This window comes from Falco punctatus (assembly GCF_963210335.1).
Source record: "Falco punctatus genome assembly, chromosome: 11".
Classification (NCBI taxonomy): domain Eukaryota; kingdom Metazoa; phylum Chordata; class Aves; order Falconiformes; family Falconidae; genus Falco; species Falco punctatus.
Window position 1 is genome coordinate 27,526,512 of NC_137591.1, and position 18,173 is coordinate 27,544,684.

The 18,173-nt window shown below is 49.3% G+C and overlaps 1 protein-coding gene across 1 annotated transcript; it reads left to right on the forward strand.

Moving 5' to 3' along the window:
* The first annotated feature begins 642 nt into the window (after nucleotides 1–642).
* On the forward strand, nucleotides 643–17,975 carry SCYL3 (SCY1 like pseudokinase 3). Its single transcript, XM_080407372.1, has 14 exons — nucleotides 643–776; nucleotides 4,155–4,446; nucleotides 4,954–5,139; nucleotides 5,810–5,923; nucleotides 6,880–6,936; nucleotides 7,652–7,754; nucleotides 8,340–8,451; nucleotides 9,089–9,166; nucleotides 11,272–11,411; nucleotides 12,143–12,330; nucleotides 12,850–13,021; nucleotides 14,793–14,936; nucleotides 15,485–16,221; nucleotides 17,541–17,975. Exons 2-14 carry the CDS (start codon nucleotides 4,282–4,284, stop codon nucleotides 17,601–17,603), a joined length of 2,259 nt encoding a protein of 752 aa, XP_080263498.1. The 5' UTR covers nucleotides 643–776; nucleotides 4,155–4,281; the 3' UTR covers nucleotides 17,604–17,975.
* Nucleotides 17,976–18,173: the final 198 nt, after the last annotated feature.

Genomic DNA, 18,173 nt, shown 5'->3' on the forward strand with positions numbered 1-18,173 from the left:
CACCGCACTGTAGTAATTCCTTTCAACATTCGTTCCGCTGTCCAAAATACTCACATGAAATCTCTCCCCGGAGTCACTTTACTCTGCAGTGCAGAGAGCAATTAGTTTTAACGGCATTTCAATAGGTGGCCTTATGAGCCACATGTCACCTCAGCACATGTCACCTCAGCCTGGTGATGGCGTGGGGCAGCGTTGGACGGACCCCCGGCCTCACCGCTCGCCCCGTGTCGGGGCTGGATGGGGCGGCACGGCCAGGTGCCCCAGGACAGGGGTGCGGGGAGCCTGCCCCAGGCACTGCGCGCAGCCGGGGGACAGGGGGCCGCGCTGTGCTGGAGGGAGGGAGGGAAGGAGGCCATAACTCAGGGGCGGCACGGCTCGTTTCCACGCCGCCACCGAGGCTGAGGTGAGGGGCGGCCTGGCCCCCGCGCCTGAGGCGCCCAGGGGCGGAAAGGGGGCGGCCGGGCGGCCCCCCGCACAGAGGAGGGCTGCGGTCCGCGCGGTGCCCGGCCGCCATCCCCGAGGGCCGGGGCGCGGCGCCGAGGGCGGGCCGTGAGGAGACTCGCCCACAGCCAAAATGGCGGCCGGCGCCGCTCGGCGGGCCGCGCCCCTCAGGCAGCACAGCGCCCGCCGGCCGCCAGGGGGCGCGCGAGGCAGGGGGCGGTGCCCCGTCCCGCCCATCGCCGGTGCCGGAAGCGGGAGCGGGCGGCCGCGCCGTGAGGGAGGGAGCGGCCGGCGGGGCCGAGGCGGCACCCCCTGCCCGGGCCGGCGGGGAGCAGGTGGGCGCCGGCCTTCCCGGGGGGCGGCGGGCACTGATGGCGGAGGCGGGCGGTGGCAAGTGGCGGGGGGCTTATGGCGGCCGTCACCGGGCGGCTGGCGGGGCCGGGAGCGGGGCGGCGGGGGCCTCCGCACCTCAGCCCTGGCGGCCCCGGGGAGCTGGGCAGGGCGCTGCCGGCGCCCGGCTGCGGGACGTTGGCGCCGCAGGGCCGGGGCGCTGCGCCCCTCCGGGCCTGGGCCGCGGCGGTGTCCGGGGCCTGGCTCGGGCCGGGTGCTGCCAGCCCGGCGGGCTGCGGCCTCCCTGGGCGCGGGTGCCCGCCCCGGGGCTGGGGCCGGGGCAGCCGGTGCCGCGTTGGTGCCTGGCGCTGAGCTGCGTGCCTGACGCAGCCGGTGGCTCCCGGCAGCCGGTGCCTCTCGGGGCTCCCCGCGTTAACCCGTGCTCCGTGCCCCCGCCTGCTGCCCTGCGGAAGGTGCCACAGCACCGCGGTTCCCGGCCCGGAGCGGCGGTTGCCTGCTGCTGCCCGCCTGCCTGCGTGCCCGGCGCTGCCCCTGCAAGGTGGCCGGCCGACGGGTGTTGGGAAACCCCATTTTGGGGGAGCACAGCTGCCATTGCCCCTGACAGCGGCTTCCAGGAGGCTCTGCCGGCATGGGGGGTGGCAGGGCCAGCGGAAAGCTGGGAGCTGCCTCGCTCTTAGCTGTGGAGTGGTGGGGCTTAGCATACGTGTTTCATGTGGCTGCCTTGCACGTAGAGTGTTATCGCTCCACAAAGATGCTAAATTGAAATTCCAACACTTAATGCCGATTATGGTAGCAAACCCAAATTGTTCTTAACTACCAGTCCCTCTGGCTTTCCCTGCTGGGCTCCTCTCCATCTCACAGTGCACTGTGTGTTTACAGTTTATTGGAAATAAGATATTAAAATGTTGTAAAGTGGGCAGCCACCTAAAACATACACCTAAGGCATACACCTTTGCAAATGCTTTTGCCTGCTGGAGTTTCAATAGCTGACATGTCTTGGGGTGCCGTGAAAAAGAAAAGAAACCAAGAGGTAGTTTTGTGAAGCTGACATGCTCCTGAAAAGTACGGCTCGTGGTTCCACCGGCTGCTGTGGCCGCTCGGTTATTCAAAGCTGCTCACTTAAGGCGCTCAGCTGCTGGTCCTGAGAGCTCCTGAGAGGCGGTTACCTGGAGTCGGGGACATTTGTTTGGAGCTGGCTGTCATACAGTGGCACTCAAGTAGATCGCAGTTATTTCAATGAAGCTGAGGTTACAATATTTCTGAACTGCAGGCATCTCTGAAGCCGAATTTGTAACCGGTGAATGAATACGTACGTCCATATGTATTTGGAGGAGTGGGAGACACTGGGTCACCGCAGAGACTTTCAGCTGTCATATGCACAGTCTGACTGAAAAATCATTAAAGTCGAGCTAGCAAACAAAGCAAAGCTGGAAGGAGCAGAGGATACAGATAAATGCACTCAGCTGTGCCCAAGAGGAGCAGCCGGTGCCAATGCACATGGGTGGAACGTTAACTTGGGGTGAGCCAGGGCAGAGCTTCCATGAGCCGGCTGGAGGGGAAGCCCGTCCATCTCAGGGCAGTGTGAGGCCTTCTGTGCCAAGGAGTTTACAAGAAAAGTCCTTTTTAGAAACGTGTAACTGCTGCATCATGTTTCCTTTTCACCTGTTGGCCCCTCTGTGTAGTGCTGGGAAGCTGCAGTTCAAATTTCCATGGCTTTCCCTTTATTTCTTAAAGGTCACATTAAAGGAATTGGCATTAGAAAGGTGCAGATCCATCCCTGACACTAGAGGGGAGAGAATAATAGGAGGTTGCATGTTCCGTGGTTAATTCAGTGTTAGATTTTAGGTGGATCAGGACACAGAAGCTTAATTTTTTTAAAAAAAAACAACATAATTTCAAGCTGTGGTGGTTATTGTGCACTCACTTGGTATGCTCTGGAGGGTTAAGGTCTGTTTGCATCCAAGTTAAGAGCTGTAAGGTGTCCTGGTTCCCGTATTTAATGTGTTCATAGGGTTCATTCCCCCTAGCGAGAAGCACATCTGGAGTTGTAGCTACTTGTTTGTTACAGAAGAGTTAGCTAACAAAGGCAATTAAATGATGTGTGAGCAAGGATTTGTATGAAGCCTATTAGAAAGGGAGCATTCTGCTCCTTCTCAGTGCTTTTGTTGACTAGTGGGTTGTGCAGTTGGCATCTTTACATTTAATAAAAACATCAGATCATAACACATTTAAATATAGGATACTTTGGGGAAAGTGTTGGGCAATCATTTAGCTAACTAATTCTTAATTGAGGCTGTAAAAAGAAGCCAGGACACTGTTAACAGACCAGCTGTCCTTCCGAAAGGCCCCAGCGCCGCTGACCTTGGAGCTCCTGGAGGGCATGAACTAGAGACACCAGCAAGGAGCAGAACCACAGCTTTGCTGGAGCAGCCCTGTCAGGGAGCTGAGACTCCCGTGTCTTTTCCCTCAAATCCCATGTCGTTGCCCTCCTGAAGCCCCAGGTCATGGCTGGAAACAACCATCATAAAGCAGTTCTCCAGTTGCAAAACCACACTTGGGGGGTGGGCAGTTCTTTTCCCCACTTTTCCTGAAAACTGAGGTTTTGCACTCTCCTTCTTTCATTACTAAAGATCGTTCACTAACTTCTGTATACAGACCGATATTCTGGGTCTCACCCTTAGCCTGTGATCACAAGCCTGATCCCAGAGCATATGTACGCTCTGTCAGTGTTTTCTAGAAGAGCCTCTGCAATCAGCATGTTTGTTTTATCAGTTTTGTGTGTGAGGAAGCAGCACAAAAGTCCATGTCGGTCTCTTCCTGACAGAGGCTGTGGGAGGAAGAGTTGGCAGGCAGATGGAGTATTTGTCAGATGGAGAGAAGGCAGTCGGGGGGTGGTGATGGGGAAGCATGCCGCTGGCGGAGGTTACCTGACTGTAGCTTCACTGAAATCCTCTGCGGCTTGTGGAACAGGAATGGCTGTTTTTACGAAGGCCAGGGGCTCCTTGTGCCCTGAGGTGGTGGCAGTCACGGTTCCGAACTGCTGACCGTGCTGAATTGGAATTAAACCTCTGGAGTAGGTGTCTGCATGACTGGGGGTATTGGTGGATCCCGGTTTTGGTGGATTCTCGGTTTGGTAGCCAGTCAAAGACTAACTGTGGATGCTGTACTGTTTGTTCATCTGTGTGTCGGAACTGGTGATGACTGATGGTGATGCCGACACAGATACCAGCACACTGCTAGATCCACAGCTGGAATGCTGCTCGCGTGTTGATCTGAACCCTTTTGTGGACATTTGGTTTCCTTTACAAAAGAAATAATGGGGATTTTTTGAAGGTTCTTCATGGCTGTTCCATGTTTTGCAGAAAATGCTCTGAAGGAGAACTGTACAGCACCTGCCGGAGCGAAATCTCTCTGGAAAAAATAATCCTTCACCCAAAGGCCTGTTTGTCATCAAGGGGGAAGCTCTACAACGGCCAAACTCTGCAAGTGATGGGCTCGGAGAACAGCGCTTTAAAGAGCTACGCACTAGAAGAGCCGTCCTTCACGCTGCCAACTGGACACACGATTTATCCGGCTGTGCTACAAGATGGCAAACTCGCTTCGGTTTTTGTCTACAAGCGAGAGAATGAAGATAAAGTTAATAAAGCTGCCAAGGTACCGTAGAGAGCGTGCCTGGGACAGACTTGTCAGAGCTGTCCCTCCTTTTTCTTGGCAGGGTAGGAATCAGTTAATGAGGGTCAAACCCTTGGGGAGTAAGGGCAGGAGAAAAGGTGGAAGTTGACCCTGGCTGCCGTGCAGGGGGGAAGAAGGGGGTGTCAGCAGCTGCGAAACTCATCGTGCGCCACGTGGCGCCAGTGGCGGCAGGCAGTGATGTTCAGGTAGCGATACCTGCATTACTGTGCAAAGTACTGGTCTCTTCCTGCAGGCAGAAGTCAGGGAGGTGGATCCTACCCGAAATACTATGTGTATTCTGTGTAAGACTTTGTATCTAGATGTATTATAAGAAGTTTTGCAATGAGTGAGTGTGCCCAGTGCTTGGTGAGGAGCAGGGATGGGCTGTCTAAATTCAAGCCAAAAACTTGGCTAAAAGTACAAGGCTAAGCTCTGCAGCCAAAAGAGATGCCTTGGAGGAGATTTAACGCACATCTTTGTTTCTGGAAGCACCTGAAAACCTTGCGCCACCCTTGCCTTCTGCGCTTCCTCTCTTGCACTGTGGAAGCAAATGGGATCCACCTGGTTACTGAACGTGTGAAGCCTTTGGAGATGGTCCTGGAGACGCTCTCTTCCGCAGAAGTCTGTGCAGGGATCTACGATGTGTTGCTGGCGCTCATCTTCCTCCATGACAGGGTGGGTATCACTGGCAATAGTTATCGGGCTTTGGTGGGAGCCAGATGAAATGTGACAGGAGAGCGCTGTACCTGGGCTTGCCTGGATGACCGTCTCATTCATGATTCCTCACAGACACTCACCCCACAGTTCTTTTAGGCTGAAATTGCTAAAATCATTGGCTGCTTTGTAGGAGGAAAGGTAACTGAAAACGCTGTGGGTTTTTGAAGTAAGGGAGCAGTTCTCCATTCATGAAGTGACATCTCCTTGTAGTGCTGCTTACTTTGGGGAAACGGGATTGCTTGGCCGTGGCATTTATTTACAGCTCTTGCCACGTGTCAGAGATTGGTGTCACTGCTCCCGTTTTGGCACTGTGTGTTTTCCCAGGACTGCAGTTCAATCCCAGCTCAGACTGTAGCTTTTGGGCCTTGTGTTCATAGTCGGAGGTCTCCTCTGGATTTACGGTAACACTGCAAGGGCTGTGACAATTAGAGCTTTGTCTGCTCTAAAACCCCAGCCCTTCTGCCTGATACCTGCTAGTCGCCAGCATCCCGAAAGGCCTTTAGAATTGTGTGCTTTTTCACAGCTTTTCCTCAGCTCCTCACAGCACCTAATTAACGCTGATTAAGATTTTAGGTCTTCACCTATACCCAAGTCTGTTATCCTTTTCTTTTTTTTCTTTATGTTTTAGGGAAACCTAACGCATAACAATGTCTGTTTATCATCCGTGTTTGTAAGTGAGGATGGGCACTGGAAGCTGGGAGGAATGGAAACCGTCTGTAACTTCAATGAAGCCACCCCAGAGGTAAGTGCCAAGCGGAGTGCAGGCTCATGGCCTGCTGCAGCTGGCCATCTGTGGATGTGAATGCCCAAGTCCTTCTAGTTATCTGAATTTACTGTTAAGTGTGTTGGCTCACTTCCAGCTCTGATCTGAATCTGTGCTGTAAGGATGCCATAACTGTACACTACAATGTCTACACAGACAGAAGCTAACTCCCCATTAGGCAAAAGGCAGCTGCTTTGCTAAGGGAGACTGCTGGCTGGAGGGTCAGTTAAGACTGAAGAGAGGGAGAAATCTTTGCTTCCTTGGACTGATTTAAAAACAAACTTGAAAAAAAAACCCAGCTTTAGTGTGACACAGGAAGATCCAGATTGAAATGAATCAAGAAAATAATGTAAATGATTCCTTTGCTTCTGCTGCTGGCATCTTTGCTTGTTACTGGTATTAGCAGAAAAATTCCTGGTTTGGTTTCTGCTGCATGCTGTGCAGAGTCATTGCTGCAGCCTGGCACTGTGTCGTAAATACATACTGCCTTTTCTCACGGAGGATCTACAAATCCTTCATGAACTGTACTGAGTGTCCCTGGTGTGTATCACCTTTCAGAAGGGATCAGGCAGACATGCAACTGGTGTGTGTGGTGGTGCACAACAATGCAAAGAGCACAGCAGTAAAACCGGACTGATAAAGCTCATGAAATCCTTTCCCTGTCCAGATAGATCATGCGGGATGATAGGATGGAGGACTGCAAGGGATGAGCTGGCTGTGATGCCCTGAAGTTGCTTTTTGTCAGCTTGGTGCTTCACACCTGGCCCGTTTGTTGCTTCCCCCTCTGGGCAAAGCAAAGTGCAGCTTGCCCTGGGTGCCAGCCAAAGGGACCTCCTGCCACACGCTCGGCCCTGCCCGGTGAGGAGAGTCTGCTCGGGCTGCTTGGCACAGATAAGCCATTGAGGCAGTTTATGTCTCCCTTCTTCTCCTTCCAGTTCCTCTGTCATGTTAAGTCGGTACGAGACCAGTCATGCATCCCTTGTGAGGAGATGGTGAGTAACGTCACTTGCTGGAGGAACCTTGTGCTGGCAACAAAAGTGTGATGTTCAGGAAATAAATTTTCATTCACATGATTTGTTTTCTTATGCCTGAATGGGAGGAAGTGGCTATTGGGTAATATCTGAAGTTCACTCTTCCTTTTTGCCCCCTTCTGTCCCATCCCTGGTTTGGGAATGGTGCTGGGCACAGGGAACTGAAATTCTGAATGAGGAATGATGGGACAGCAGGTTCTCATACTATTTTTCAAATGCTTTGTGGTGCAGCTTTAATGCTTCAAAATCACCAAAGCTTTGCGAAAATTACAGAGTAGTTGCTGAGATTGCCCAGATCGCTGTGGTCACATGGTTGTGTAACTCTCGTAACAGCCTTTTTCTCACTTGTTAGTCACCTCCTAGACATTAAGCATCCTCTGAGTTGTTTATGCTAAAGGAGTGTTCCTTCTCTCTCTATCACCTGTTTCCATAGAAATGCTGACAGCTGTTGACCTGCAGTTGCTGCATGCATTCATCAGGGAATTGTTTCATCATGATGTAGTTGCTCCTTTGGGTTATAAAGTCCCTGGTGGAGGGTTTTTTTAGCATAATATTCTATTTGTAGGGTACTTAGTGGAGCTTTGAGGCTATGAAAAGAATTGGAGAGTGTATAGGGCGGGAACAGAGACTCATGGAGACTACCAGGTATTTCATAAACTCCTGGTTTTATTTTCAGTCTGCAGATTTCAAAATTCTGCCCAACAGCTACGGACACGCGAGGGATGCCTATGCGTTTGGAACAACAGTTGAAAATCTCCTGACAGTCCTAAATGATCAGGGTGAGGAATGACACGTTTATTTTGCTATTGACAGGCCTCTGCAGCTTCTTTGTGCGCGTTGAGCTGTTTGCCTTTTGTTGCAGCTGGCAGATGTGCTACGGGTTCAGTGGCCATTGTCCTTCACGTTTGCCAAGTTAAAATGCAAACCAGTTCCTCTGTATTCCCTTTTTCCTGCATTTGAACATTGTCAGACGTGGCTGGAGGTCACCAGCCCAGGTAACCCAAGCACTCCCAAATCTGCGCTGTCAGGGGTTCGCTCAGTCCTGCCCCACCAGCCGCTTCATCAGGGGTTATGGGTGCAGGTGCGTGGGTGCTGTGTTCCGTGGCTGAGCAGGTCTCCTGCCTTCTAGCAGAGAGGGAGCAGGAAGCTGCTTGGAAGGACAGTAGCACTCCTTGGTGCCCCAACAGCCAAGCAGCTTATGAAGAGAAATGGAAATGCTGTTTTCCCTTCCTTTAGGGACAGTTATGAGCAATTTTGTTGTTTAACAGAGCTAAAAATTAAGTTTTGGGGAGGGTGGAGGCCTCCTGAACATAGCTTGTTTGGTGTTGAGAGAGAAGTCTAACTGTAGGCGCTCTGGCTTTCAGTTTCAGCGGACATTCTCTCCAGCTTTCAGCAAACCTTGCACTGTACGCTACTAAATCCAGATCCAAAGTGTCGTCCACCACTGTCCAGCTTACTGTCTCACGAGTTCTTCAGGTAAGGAAAGGAATATCCTGCCTCTCTTGGTATGTCTTGATACCGCTTATTTCTGTGTTGCAACTGTGTTACTTATCAGATGGGAAGTGCAGACTCCCTGCCTCTTACAGGGATCGTTGACAAAGAGACTCATAAAATTAAGCAAGCATGATCAGCCTTCCAAATGAGGTGCTGAGCTGGCAGTGCTGACAGAAGCGTGTCCCTTAGTCACACCCAGTCAGCTGGATCTCCCCCTGCTCGTGGGAGGTGGTAGGAAATACTCTAGAAAATAAAATCATTAGTGATACCATTGGAGCAAAGCAGGCTGCAAGACAATGCCCACAGAGCTGTGTCTGCTGTCACCTGAGTGCTTTTCTGGGTGGTGGCATTAGTGTAGGGCAGCACTTTGTTCTCCTCATTGCCCTGGTAAGGTGGTGAGAGGTGGCTGATGCCACGTTGCCTGGGGTCTTCCTCTGGCACTGCATGGGGAAGTGGTCACACCTCCACACTGGCTGTTCTTGGTCTGCCAGTGTTTGACTTGTTTCCCTCTGTCTAGTTCTCTCTGCTAAATAAAGGCAGGAATTTGCAATCTCTTAGTTGTGGGTGGTTTAAGCATCAATAAGGATCACAGTTTGATAGCATACGTTTTTGTGCTTAGGAATGATTTTCTGGAAGTTGTGAATTTTCTGAAGACCTTAACACTAAAGTCTGAGGAGGAAAAAACTGAATTTTTCAAGTAAGTGAAGAAAGTATAATCTGGAAGCTTCTTATTTCAGAAATACTTCTGCCAAACGGGACTGTGGGGGCACCTGGGAAGGCTAGTGGCCAGAGAGGTAGTTCCTCAGGCGGCAGGCTACGATTGCTTTAGCGGAACACTGTTTGCTCTGTAGTATTTTGGGCACTACAGCCAAAGTAGTGATCGCATCAAAGAGGAAATTTCACTCCTTCCTTTCCCATTTTCTTGTGAGTGGTTTGGCACTCGGGAGGAGTAGTACCTGCTGGGCTCTGCCTCATTCACACACTCACCAGCCTCCGGAGTGACGCTGTGCACGGCTGTGTGGGCAGCGGTGTCTGTACCTGCTACAGACCAATTGCTGTCGCTGAAGAATCAGTCAGAAACCGGACTGTGGTGACATGTGTCACTTCAGGTGTGCTTTTCTGAATCCTGTCTGCTTGCTAGCAGCTGGGTTGAGCTCCTGCAGGGCCAAGAACAGAAGCTTTCCCAGGAGCACAGGGTTATGAAAAGGAAAGAATTTTTCCATTATCCACATTCTAATTGAGTTAATGCACTTTGTGGGGCATAATGCTGCTGTTATGAACAGAAGTTAAATTACTCAGGTTCTCTTCCCCCTCCCACTGCACCACAGCTAAGCAGGAATTATTTGAAAAGCCTTTCACGTGCTGTAGTATTGCAGTAGAGGTGGGAGCATGGCCTATAACAGCGGCTTGAGCTTTGGGAAACAGTTCCTCACTGGAGCTGTGCCGGGGTCCTGGTTTTTTACACAAGAGCTATCTGCTTGCCCAGTTGCAAAATACTCTGAATTATCAGAGACCTATTAACGTGTTGGAAAAAATAGTCTTTCCCTTGCCTCATTCTTAGAAGTAGTTTTATTTTAGATGTGGGTTTGCAGAAAAAGGAAATCTAGCACCAAGCACCTGTTGAGGCTGAAATTTTTTTCCGTTTAGGCAGATCTTCTAAACTGCTGAGAGTTTTTTCAATAAAACATGTTGGGTGAGTTACTCTTGTGGAACCAGCCCTGTGTGGGTAAAGCTGCTGTCTGTAGCAGATGTCTTGACTGCAGTAGTGCAGCATCTGCAGGAAAACCTATTGTCATGGCCCCCAAGAAGTGTTCTGTAAGGGAAGCTTCCGTGTAGTCATGGTATTATCCGGGCCTGAAAGAGGGAGAAGCCATAAAAGAGCCTGGATGTTCTTACAGAGCTCTTTTCCGGCCTGTTTTATACTGCTGTGGGTCACCATTGGTTGTAATACGAGTTTGATTTCACTAGCTTGACACAGAGTTGAGGAAATAAGAGGGGAAAGGGGATCTCAGCAGCAGCATTCAGAATTGTTCCCACTGTCTCTGTAACAGCAGTGTTCCTGAGGGAGGGAATGAATACTTCACTTAAAGATAAGGCAGTGTTGCCCCTTTATTAGGCTGAGAGGCTTTCACAGCATGTGCATTATTGCCCTTAGTCTCCTCCAAGCCTAGAGAAAAGCCATACCTGTTACTGTCATTTTTAAAATGAAAATCCTACAGGGAAGAGCAGTTGCACGAAATCAAACTCTGGGAGTTAAAAAATAAACCAACCCAACCCATGCTCTGTTGGCCACCTCTAAAATGTTAGATGGAAATGGCTTCAAAATGGGATTCCCTTTTTGCCCAGGGAACTTCCCTTGTGTGGTGAGTAGAACAGCCTTTTCTCAAGCAGTAGGAAAATTCATTTTCAATGCACTGGGTTGTGGGGCAAGAGGACAGCTCTTTCCTGCAGTTTTGTTGCTGTAGCACTTCATGGGAGATACCAGCTCAGAGATAGTTTGATGCCACGGTCTTCATGTGCCAGCTGCAGGTGCGGTGGTGCTCCTGGATGTGCTCGTGACAACCTGTGATGTGCGTGTGGGGTTTTACTGTGTGGCTCCTGTTCTGCGTTACCTTTGCCCAAAAGCCTTGGGCAGCAGCAGAGCCTTGTCCTGCTAGGCTGAGCGCACACAGCGTGAGGGACTGCGACAGACTCTGTAGGAAAGAAGGCATTCACAGAAAGAGGGGAAACCGGTATGAAGGGGAACAGTTGCAAATGCATGGAAGGCTGCCTTGTTACTAACTGCTCTCTGTTGGAACACAGATTCCTGCTGGACAGGGTGGCCGGCTTGTCAGAGGAGCTGATAGCATCGCGGCTGGTGCCTCTTCTACTCAATCAGCTCGTGTTTGCAGAACCTGTAGCTGTCAAGAGTTTTCTTCCTCATCTGCTGGGGCCAAAGAAAGGTGACCTTTAAATACCTTCTCTCGTCACAATTATTACTGACAAGTTTGGGATGAACTCAGAGTGGTCATTGCATTGAATCAAGGGAGTAGTGTTGTTTATTTAACCAGAACAAATACTGTAACATGCAGTAAAAGGGAGTTAGATGTGCTTCTCCCTTTGCAGTACTTTCCACTGCTCTGGGAGAACTAGGAATCACTGGGCTCTTTCCCAGGTTTATGTGTCTCCCTACCCTCCCACCCCAGCCTTTCCCAGTGGCTCACTGTATATCCCTCATCTCGCTTTTCCCCTGCCCTGCTTGCCCTTTTGTCTTCTACCACTGCACTCATTCTTTTGTAAAGAGTGCTCAGTCTCTCCTCCTTCCCTCTGTAAGAGGTGCTCAGCCTGTCTTGCTGGATCCCCAGCCATCTCTGTCCTGCTGTTTGCCTCCCTTCTCTCAAAGTTCTTCCTAAATAGCTACTGGTGTTTCAGCCAAGCAATACCCGCCCTGAGGCTGTTGGACCCTTTGGTGTTCAAAGCTGTTGCCGTCGAGCAATGGACAGTGGCAGTGCTGCCTCTCCTCCCTCCCGTCTCTGACATCCCAAGCAGGCTGTGTTGGCAGGTGACAAAGAATCAGACCTGGCAGTGGGGTGACACTGTAAATCTCAGCTGTGACCGTTTCCTGTCGAGTAGCTTTTGGGTGAGCTGTCTTGTTGTTGAGCAGCCTTTTCCCATCTTCACCTCTCTTCCCTAGAGCAAACTGGAGAAAGCCAGACCAGCTGCCTCCTGTCGCCAGCCTTGTTCCAGACGCACGTCATTCCGGTGCTGCTGAAGCTATTTGAGGTTCACGAGGAGCACGTCCGAATGGTGTTGCTGTCTCACATTCATGCCTACGCAGAACTGTTCTCTCGGGAAGAGTTGAAAAACATCATACTGCCACAGGTTAAGGACAGGAAAACAATATGCGGTATATCCTAGAATATGGGATTTCTACTGTTTGGGTTGGTTCTTAGCTTAAAGTTAGGATCTCAGAGCACTGGCCACAAACAGTTTGTAACCTCTGTTCTGTGCAAGCCCTAACCCTCACACCCCATCCTCATCTGGAGTTCTGGTTTTGTTAAACCTGATGCCATCATGCACACCACTTGGGCTGATACCCATCACAAGAGACTGTTTCTGTTTCACACCACAGCTGTCAAGAATGGAGGAGTGACTGGTCTAAGCTCAGGGTGCCCTGGCGTTATGGTCCAGCGCTCCCCAGGCACTAGGATCAGCCACCCTCTTTAGCTTGCAACACAAACTGGAAGGCTGATTTTGATGCTACAAAGTAACATCCAGTACCCACTGAGAGTTGCGGGAGATCATAGAAATGAAATGTGCTGCAATACAACATTTCAAGGGGAAAGAAGTGAAAAAGCAAAATTTTCTGCCCTTGGTAACATGATTATGTTCTTTGCATAGGTATTGCTGGGCCTTCGGGATACGAGTGACTCTATTGTTGCGATAACGCTGCACAGCTTAGCAGTTCTCGTCTCCCTGCTTGGGCCTGAAGTAGTTGTAGGTGGAGAAAGGACAAAGATTTTCAAAAGCTCCGCACCAAGCTTCATGAAGACTGCTGATCTCTCCCCAGAAGGTAAATGATATGGTCAGAGTGCTCTCGGGATTCTTGCCCCTTCTGTCCAAGCAACATAGGCAGAACCTCTTGGATGATTAATGTGTTGCTGTTGACAGGTTAATTGACAAAAAAGCTAATGTGCAGCTAACCTTCAATTCTAAATTAGCTGCTGTTAGCAGATACAGAATTGATACTAGAAGAAAAGTTTTATAAAAATATTTTACATGTAGGAAATACATGGGGAAAAATTTAAATCTCTTCTTCATTTAAGAATCTCTGTAAGCAAAGATTGTTAAATGTGTGTGTCTGGTGGAAAATCATACTGTCCTTCTAAAGGACTTATGTACTTATCCAGGTAGTTGTTTAATGTTCCCTCTGTCCCTCATGTTTTTAAAAATAGTAAATCTCATCCTCTTCCCCTAATTTCTATTCATAGATTGGAAAAAGAATACGAACTTCCCTATTTTCTCAGCTCTCAGGAGGCTTTTCAGCTAATCCAGATGAAGACAGTAGTCCCTGCACCTGCTAGATAACTTGGAACCAAGTGTACTATGGGAAAGTTTTTCTGGATATTGAAACTAAGAATGCTTATAACTGGAGGGAAGAATCTGCATTTGCTCTACTTTAGGATATATAGATACCAAGTGAGATCAATTTAAGTATCAATGTTTTCTTCCTGATTGTGTGTACTGACAGCTGCCACCCTTTATTAAAATCTGTGGATGGCTCATTGCATTATTTTTCTTTACATTATTTTAGTAGACTATAGTAAATAAAACCCTTTGGATTGCATGCCAAGGCCAGATTTATTTTTCAGAATATATTTAAAATTAGACATGATTAACTGCTGACAAACAACAAAAAGACCACTTTTGTCCTCACTAGCGAGTGACAGCCTGCAAAAAAGTGCTAGAGGCTGAACGTGTGAGGCTTAATAAGCTGTTTGCTTAAGCCCCTAAAAGGATGTACCTTCTATCGAGGATGCTCTGGGGTGGGGGTGGGTTCTGTCATTAAGGGCAGACCTTTCCAATGCCACAGCCGAGGCAGGCGCAGCACTGGAGCACAGGTAAGCCACGTGGAAGCGGATGCTGTGCTGGGGTGGTGGCAACAGGGTTTTGTGCAGACAAGGCCAATGCTGGTGAATCGCCGCCACCACTGATGGTACGCTGCAACTCCCAAAAGCAAACTGAATTAGGCACTTGCCGAGCCACTGTCACTGGCTCAGGGAAACAAACCTGCCTTTTGCAGCTTCAGAGCGTGGCCTTGATTGGGGTCCCTTGACACGAGGGAGGCTGTCACACAGCCTTCAGGATAGAGGCTTGTGTTCCTGCAAGCAGTTTTGCTCATGCCCTCGCATGAGTTTGCTTATCCTCTGAATTGCTGCGACTCTCAGTGCTGTGCTTTTGTACGAGAGGCAGGGAACGGGTGATGCCATGCAGTACAGAAGCTGGGATTTTGGATCCAGCCAGGTGTCACACAGCATTTTTGAAGCGTCTGTTCTGATGACAATCAGTTTGTTCATTGTGTATTTCTTGAAAGAACCTATCAGCAAAACCTGACCATTTACAGTTGCCTGAACTTTGTGCTGGCAAGAGCTGCAGATGGCAGGGACAGAGGAGTGTTGTGTTATATACAGATTGAGAGGTGCAGCTGGAGGATTGATGTGCCAGTCTTCATCCAGTATTGCTCGTCAGCGCTGTAAATAAGAACGTTCCAGTGCTGCAGGCAGTTTCAACTAAGATTGTCAACACACCTTGTGGACCTGGTGTCCTTTCTTTTATCCCTGCAGACTCCCCCAGTCACGTTGTAAGCAATCAGAGAAATCAAACCTCCCTGCTCTTGAAGAACAATTCTAGTGTGTTCCCCGTCTCTGGAAATGTACCTGTCAAGAAGCTTTCTGTGCGACGAGACAATCCACTGGCTTCAAAGACAGGTAAAACTTAGCCCTGGCTCTTCCTTTTTAGAAATCAAGTGTTCTACAAATGTGTTGCTTGAAAAGATGTTCATTTCTCCCCATGTACTGATCTGAAACCTTCACTGAACCAAGGAAGGCAACGGTGAAGGAAGGAGATCGTGACCCTTGACTTCCTAGGGAATAGTTATTTGAGAGTCTGATAGAGGCTGCTGGCTGGCCTTGAATTTCTGTTTCCTTACAGCAGGTTCTCTGCTATGCTTCTTCACCCCTGCCACAGCCTGGTAGATACGCTAGATCTACAGGTAGGCCTCAGGAGCTGACTCCGTTTACTTTCATGGCCTTTTTTCTGCCACCTGTTGCTTATCAGCAGTCAGCTTTTATTGCCCCAAAGTTTCAAGATTAATACCCCTCCTTTGCACGCAGAAAGGTGGATGTGCTTTCTTAGAACAAGAGGAGCTTAGCACGGAATCATCTTTCCAGTTGGCATTACTGGCTTATTTCCATGCCAGGTGCTACCTATGATGTCAAGGAGTTTCAGGCACATGTAACACCTTTGTCTTCCACAGGTGAGCAAGACACTCAGTCTCCCTTGAATGGAATTCCTGGAAGCATTAATACACTAGGGAGCAGCAGGAACTCTTTGACTACCTCTGAAAAGCCAGCAGAGGAGTGGCCAGACTGGAGCGAGCCAGAGGAGACAGATGCTGAGAAAACTGTGAACATTCAGATTCAGCCCCGAGAGCCACGGGGCAGTGTGGGACCTCGTTTTGCTGAACATGATGTTGATGAGAAGCCTTGGGATGACTTTGAGCCCAGGAGCCCTAGTCCTGAACTGTCCTCAGGAAATTGCCTCACTGTGACACAAGCTGATGCAGTTGAAATGCCAAGGCCTCTGTCAGGTACCCATCACCTGAGCAAAGAATTCAAAAGCCTCAGACTGAGTCCCCCCAAAACGTCCTGCCCTGGGAACAGCTGGAGCAATGACAAGTGGGACCATCCAGAGCAACTCGGAGAAACTGTGCTGCCAAAACCAACCTTTAAGGAAAGGTTGAAGTCTTCACTGGAGTCTGGCCTAGGAGAAGAATTCACGATCAAAGTGAAAAGGAAACCTGTGCAAGACCCTGAGCTGGACTGGTTTGCTGACATGATCCCAGACATTAAACCTTCTTCAGCTATCTTGATTTTACCTGAAGCGAGGACAGAAGCAGTTGTTCCCAGTCACTCTAGTGTAGTATCCAGCAGAGAAGGTGCCTCCCAGAATGTGCTGTTTTCATCCAAATTTGCAGCAGCTGATGTTATTGAGGTAAGAGGCTATAGGCAGTGGGGTTTAAGTGACTGCACGCTTGAGAGGATCCTAAAGCATGTACATACCACAACACAGTTGTAGCAGCAGCTGGCTCCTTAATCAGATGGTGGGTAACCTGAGGAAGCAGCAACAGCATACAACTGTACAGTTGAGTCTTTACCTGTGAATACAAGATGCTGAGCTTTGAATTATGCATCTTAAACCAGGCACCAGGTAGTTTAGTGGGCGGTTACTACAGTACCAAGGGAGCTGTGTTAAGAAATAAGGAATGGACTCCTACACTGCTAAAGACACTGACTGAGGAGTTTCATCTCCATCTTGTAATTTATGCTGCTGCATCCTGGATGCAAGGATCCTCCATGAGGTTAGGGAGCGTCTTGCTTTGTCAAGAGAGGTAAAACAAGGCTGAATTTCTGTCTGTTGAAACAGCCCCACACACAGATGGAAGAGAGCTTTCAAGCACAGAGGATGCTCAGGACTTGGTGTTGCTCCTGGCTCTTCTGGGAAAACCTAATAGCACTGTAAATAAAGAACCAGGAAACCAGAACCTCTGGATTACAAAGTAAAGCTTTTTGGGTGCTTTGTTTTCATGAAAGAACAGCAGAAACATTTCAGAGAACTAGGAGTTCTCAAGTAAGCAGGTAAATCCCTGTAGCCCCATCGCAGTGACTGCTGCGGTTTCCTAGGAGAGGAGGGAGCACTCCCAACACCACCACCTGAACACCTAACTCCATTAGGGAATAGGTGTTGATTTCAAGTTGTTCCGCTAATTCAGCCTCAAGAGTGCTAGCACAAGGGTAGCAGGTAGCATGGGGAGAGGAGCCTTGGATGTAAACTGAAGTTGTTTATTTGAATATAAACTCTGTCATCACATCAACCCCATGAGGCAGAGGAAAAGTATCACACACTATAGTGCAGTCAAGACTGTCAGTGGATGGGTGAGATCAAACTCATCGTGTTAGAATACAGCAGGACAACAGCCGTTTCCTGGGAGAAAGGAATGTAGTTTGTAGCATCCAGTTCTTAATGTAAAGTGGGTTTGGGATAAACAGTTCTTGCTTTAATTTTAGTGGGGGGGAAAAACCCAACCCACTCTCCCCAGTAGCTTGCTCTTATCTTTAAACTGTTCCCTTTTGTATTTAGAAGTTCTTTAGGACAGAAAGCTGCAAAGACTGGCACTTCTTTTTTGGTCCTATGAGGGGCTTTTAGCATACTGGATAAATGTCCTGCTCTGCCATCACAAGCCACGCAGGCTCCTGTGGCTGTGCTCAGTACAGTACATGTGCCTTAGTGCTGATAATTTTATGTCATTCTAGGCCGAGGCTGCAGGCTGGGGTGAAGAAGAGGAGTTGAACTGGGAAGATGATACTAACTGGTAATGGGACGGAAAGAGACAAAGGCAATCTGTGGTGTATTGGATTCTGTAAGAGAAGTCGCTGCTTCCGCAATACAACAGTTAAGTACCTCAGCACTGCTTTTGCCAGAAGGCAGGCACTTGCTGCAGCAGCCAGCAAGATCCCGTGGGGCCTGAGCCCTTGCAATGGATGCTCCTTTCCAGTCTGTGCCAAAAACTGCAGGAGTGAGGCCTGCACTCGAGCAATATGCCCAGCTGTGATGTGCACCACTGCTACCGGAAAGAGGAACAGCGTGATGGTGCTGACGTGCTACTGGAGGCAGAGTGGTGTAAGCGATTGGTCCAGAACTCATCCCTGCTCTGAAAAACTGATGACAATAAATGAAAGTCACACTGAGTTCCTTGGTTAATGTGCCTTTTTTTTTTTTCCCAGAAAAGTAAAGCCCTTAGAAATGGCTCATTTTAACTTTGTAGCTAAGAGATGACTTTAAGATGAATGTACAGTTTACTCAACTTATTTATTTCTGTTCATATAGTTCTGTCAGTGGATGGCACAAGAGGTGCTAGGAACCATACAGTGAAGGACCACTGAACA

Excerpts from the sequence above, each read along its gene's own strand:
- SCYL3 (XM_080407372.1), top strand. The coding sequence starts at position 4,282 with ATGGGCTCGGAGAACAGCGCTTTAAAGAGCTACGCACTAGAAGAGCCG. Across the intron at positions 6,937-7,651 it reads GCATCCCTTGTGAGGAGATG|TCTGCAGATTTCAAAATTCT; the intron begins GTGAGTAACGTC and ends TTTTATTTTCAG. Across the intron at positions 13,022-14,792 it reads TGCTGATCTCTCCCCAGAAG|ACTCCCCCAGTCACGTTGTA; the intron begins GTAAATGATATG and ends TTATCCCTGCAG.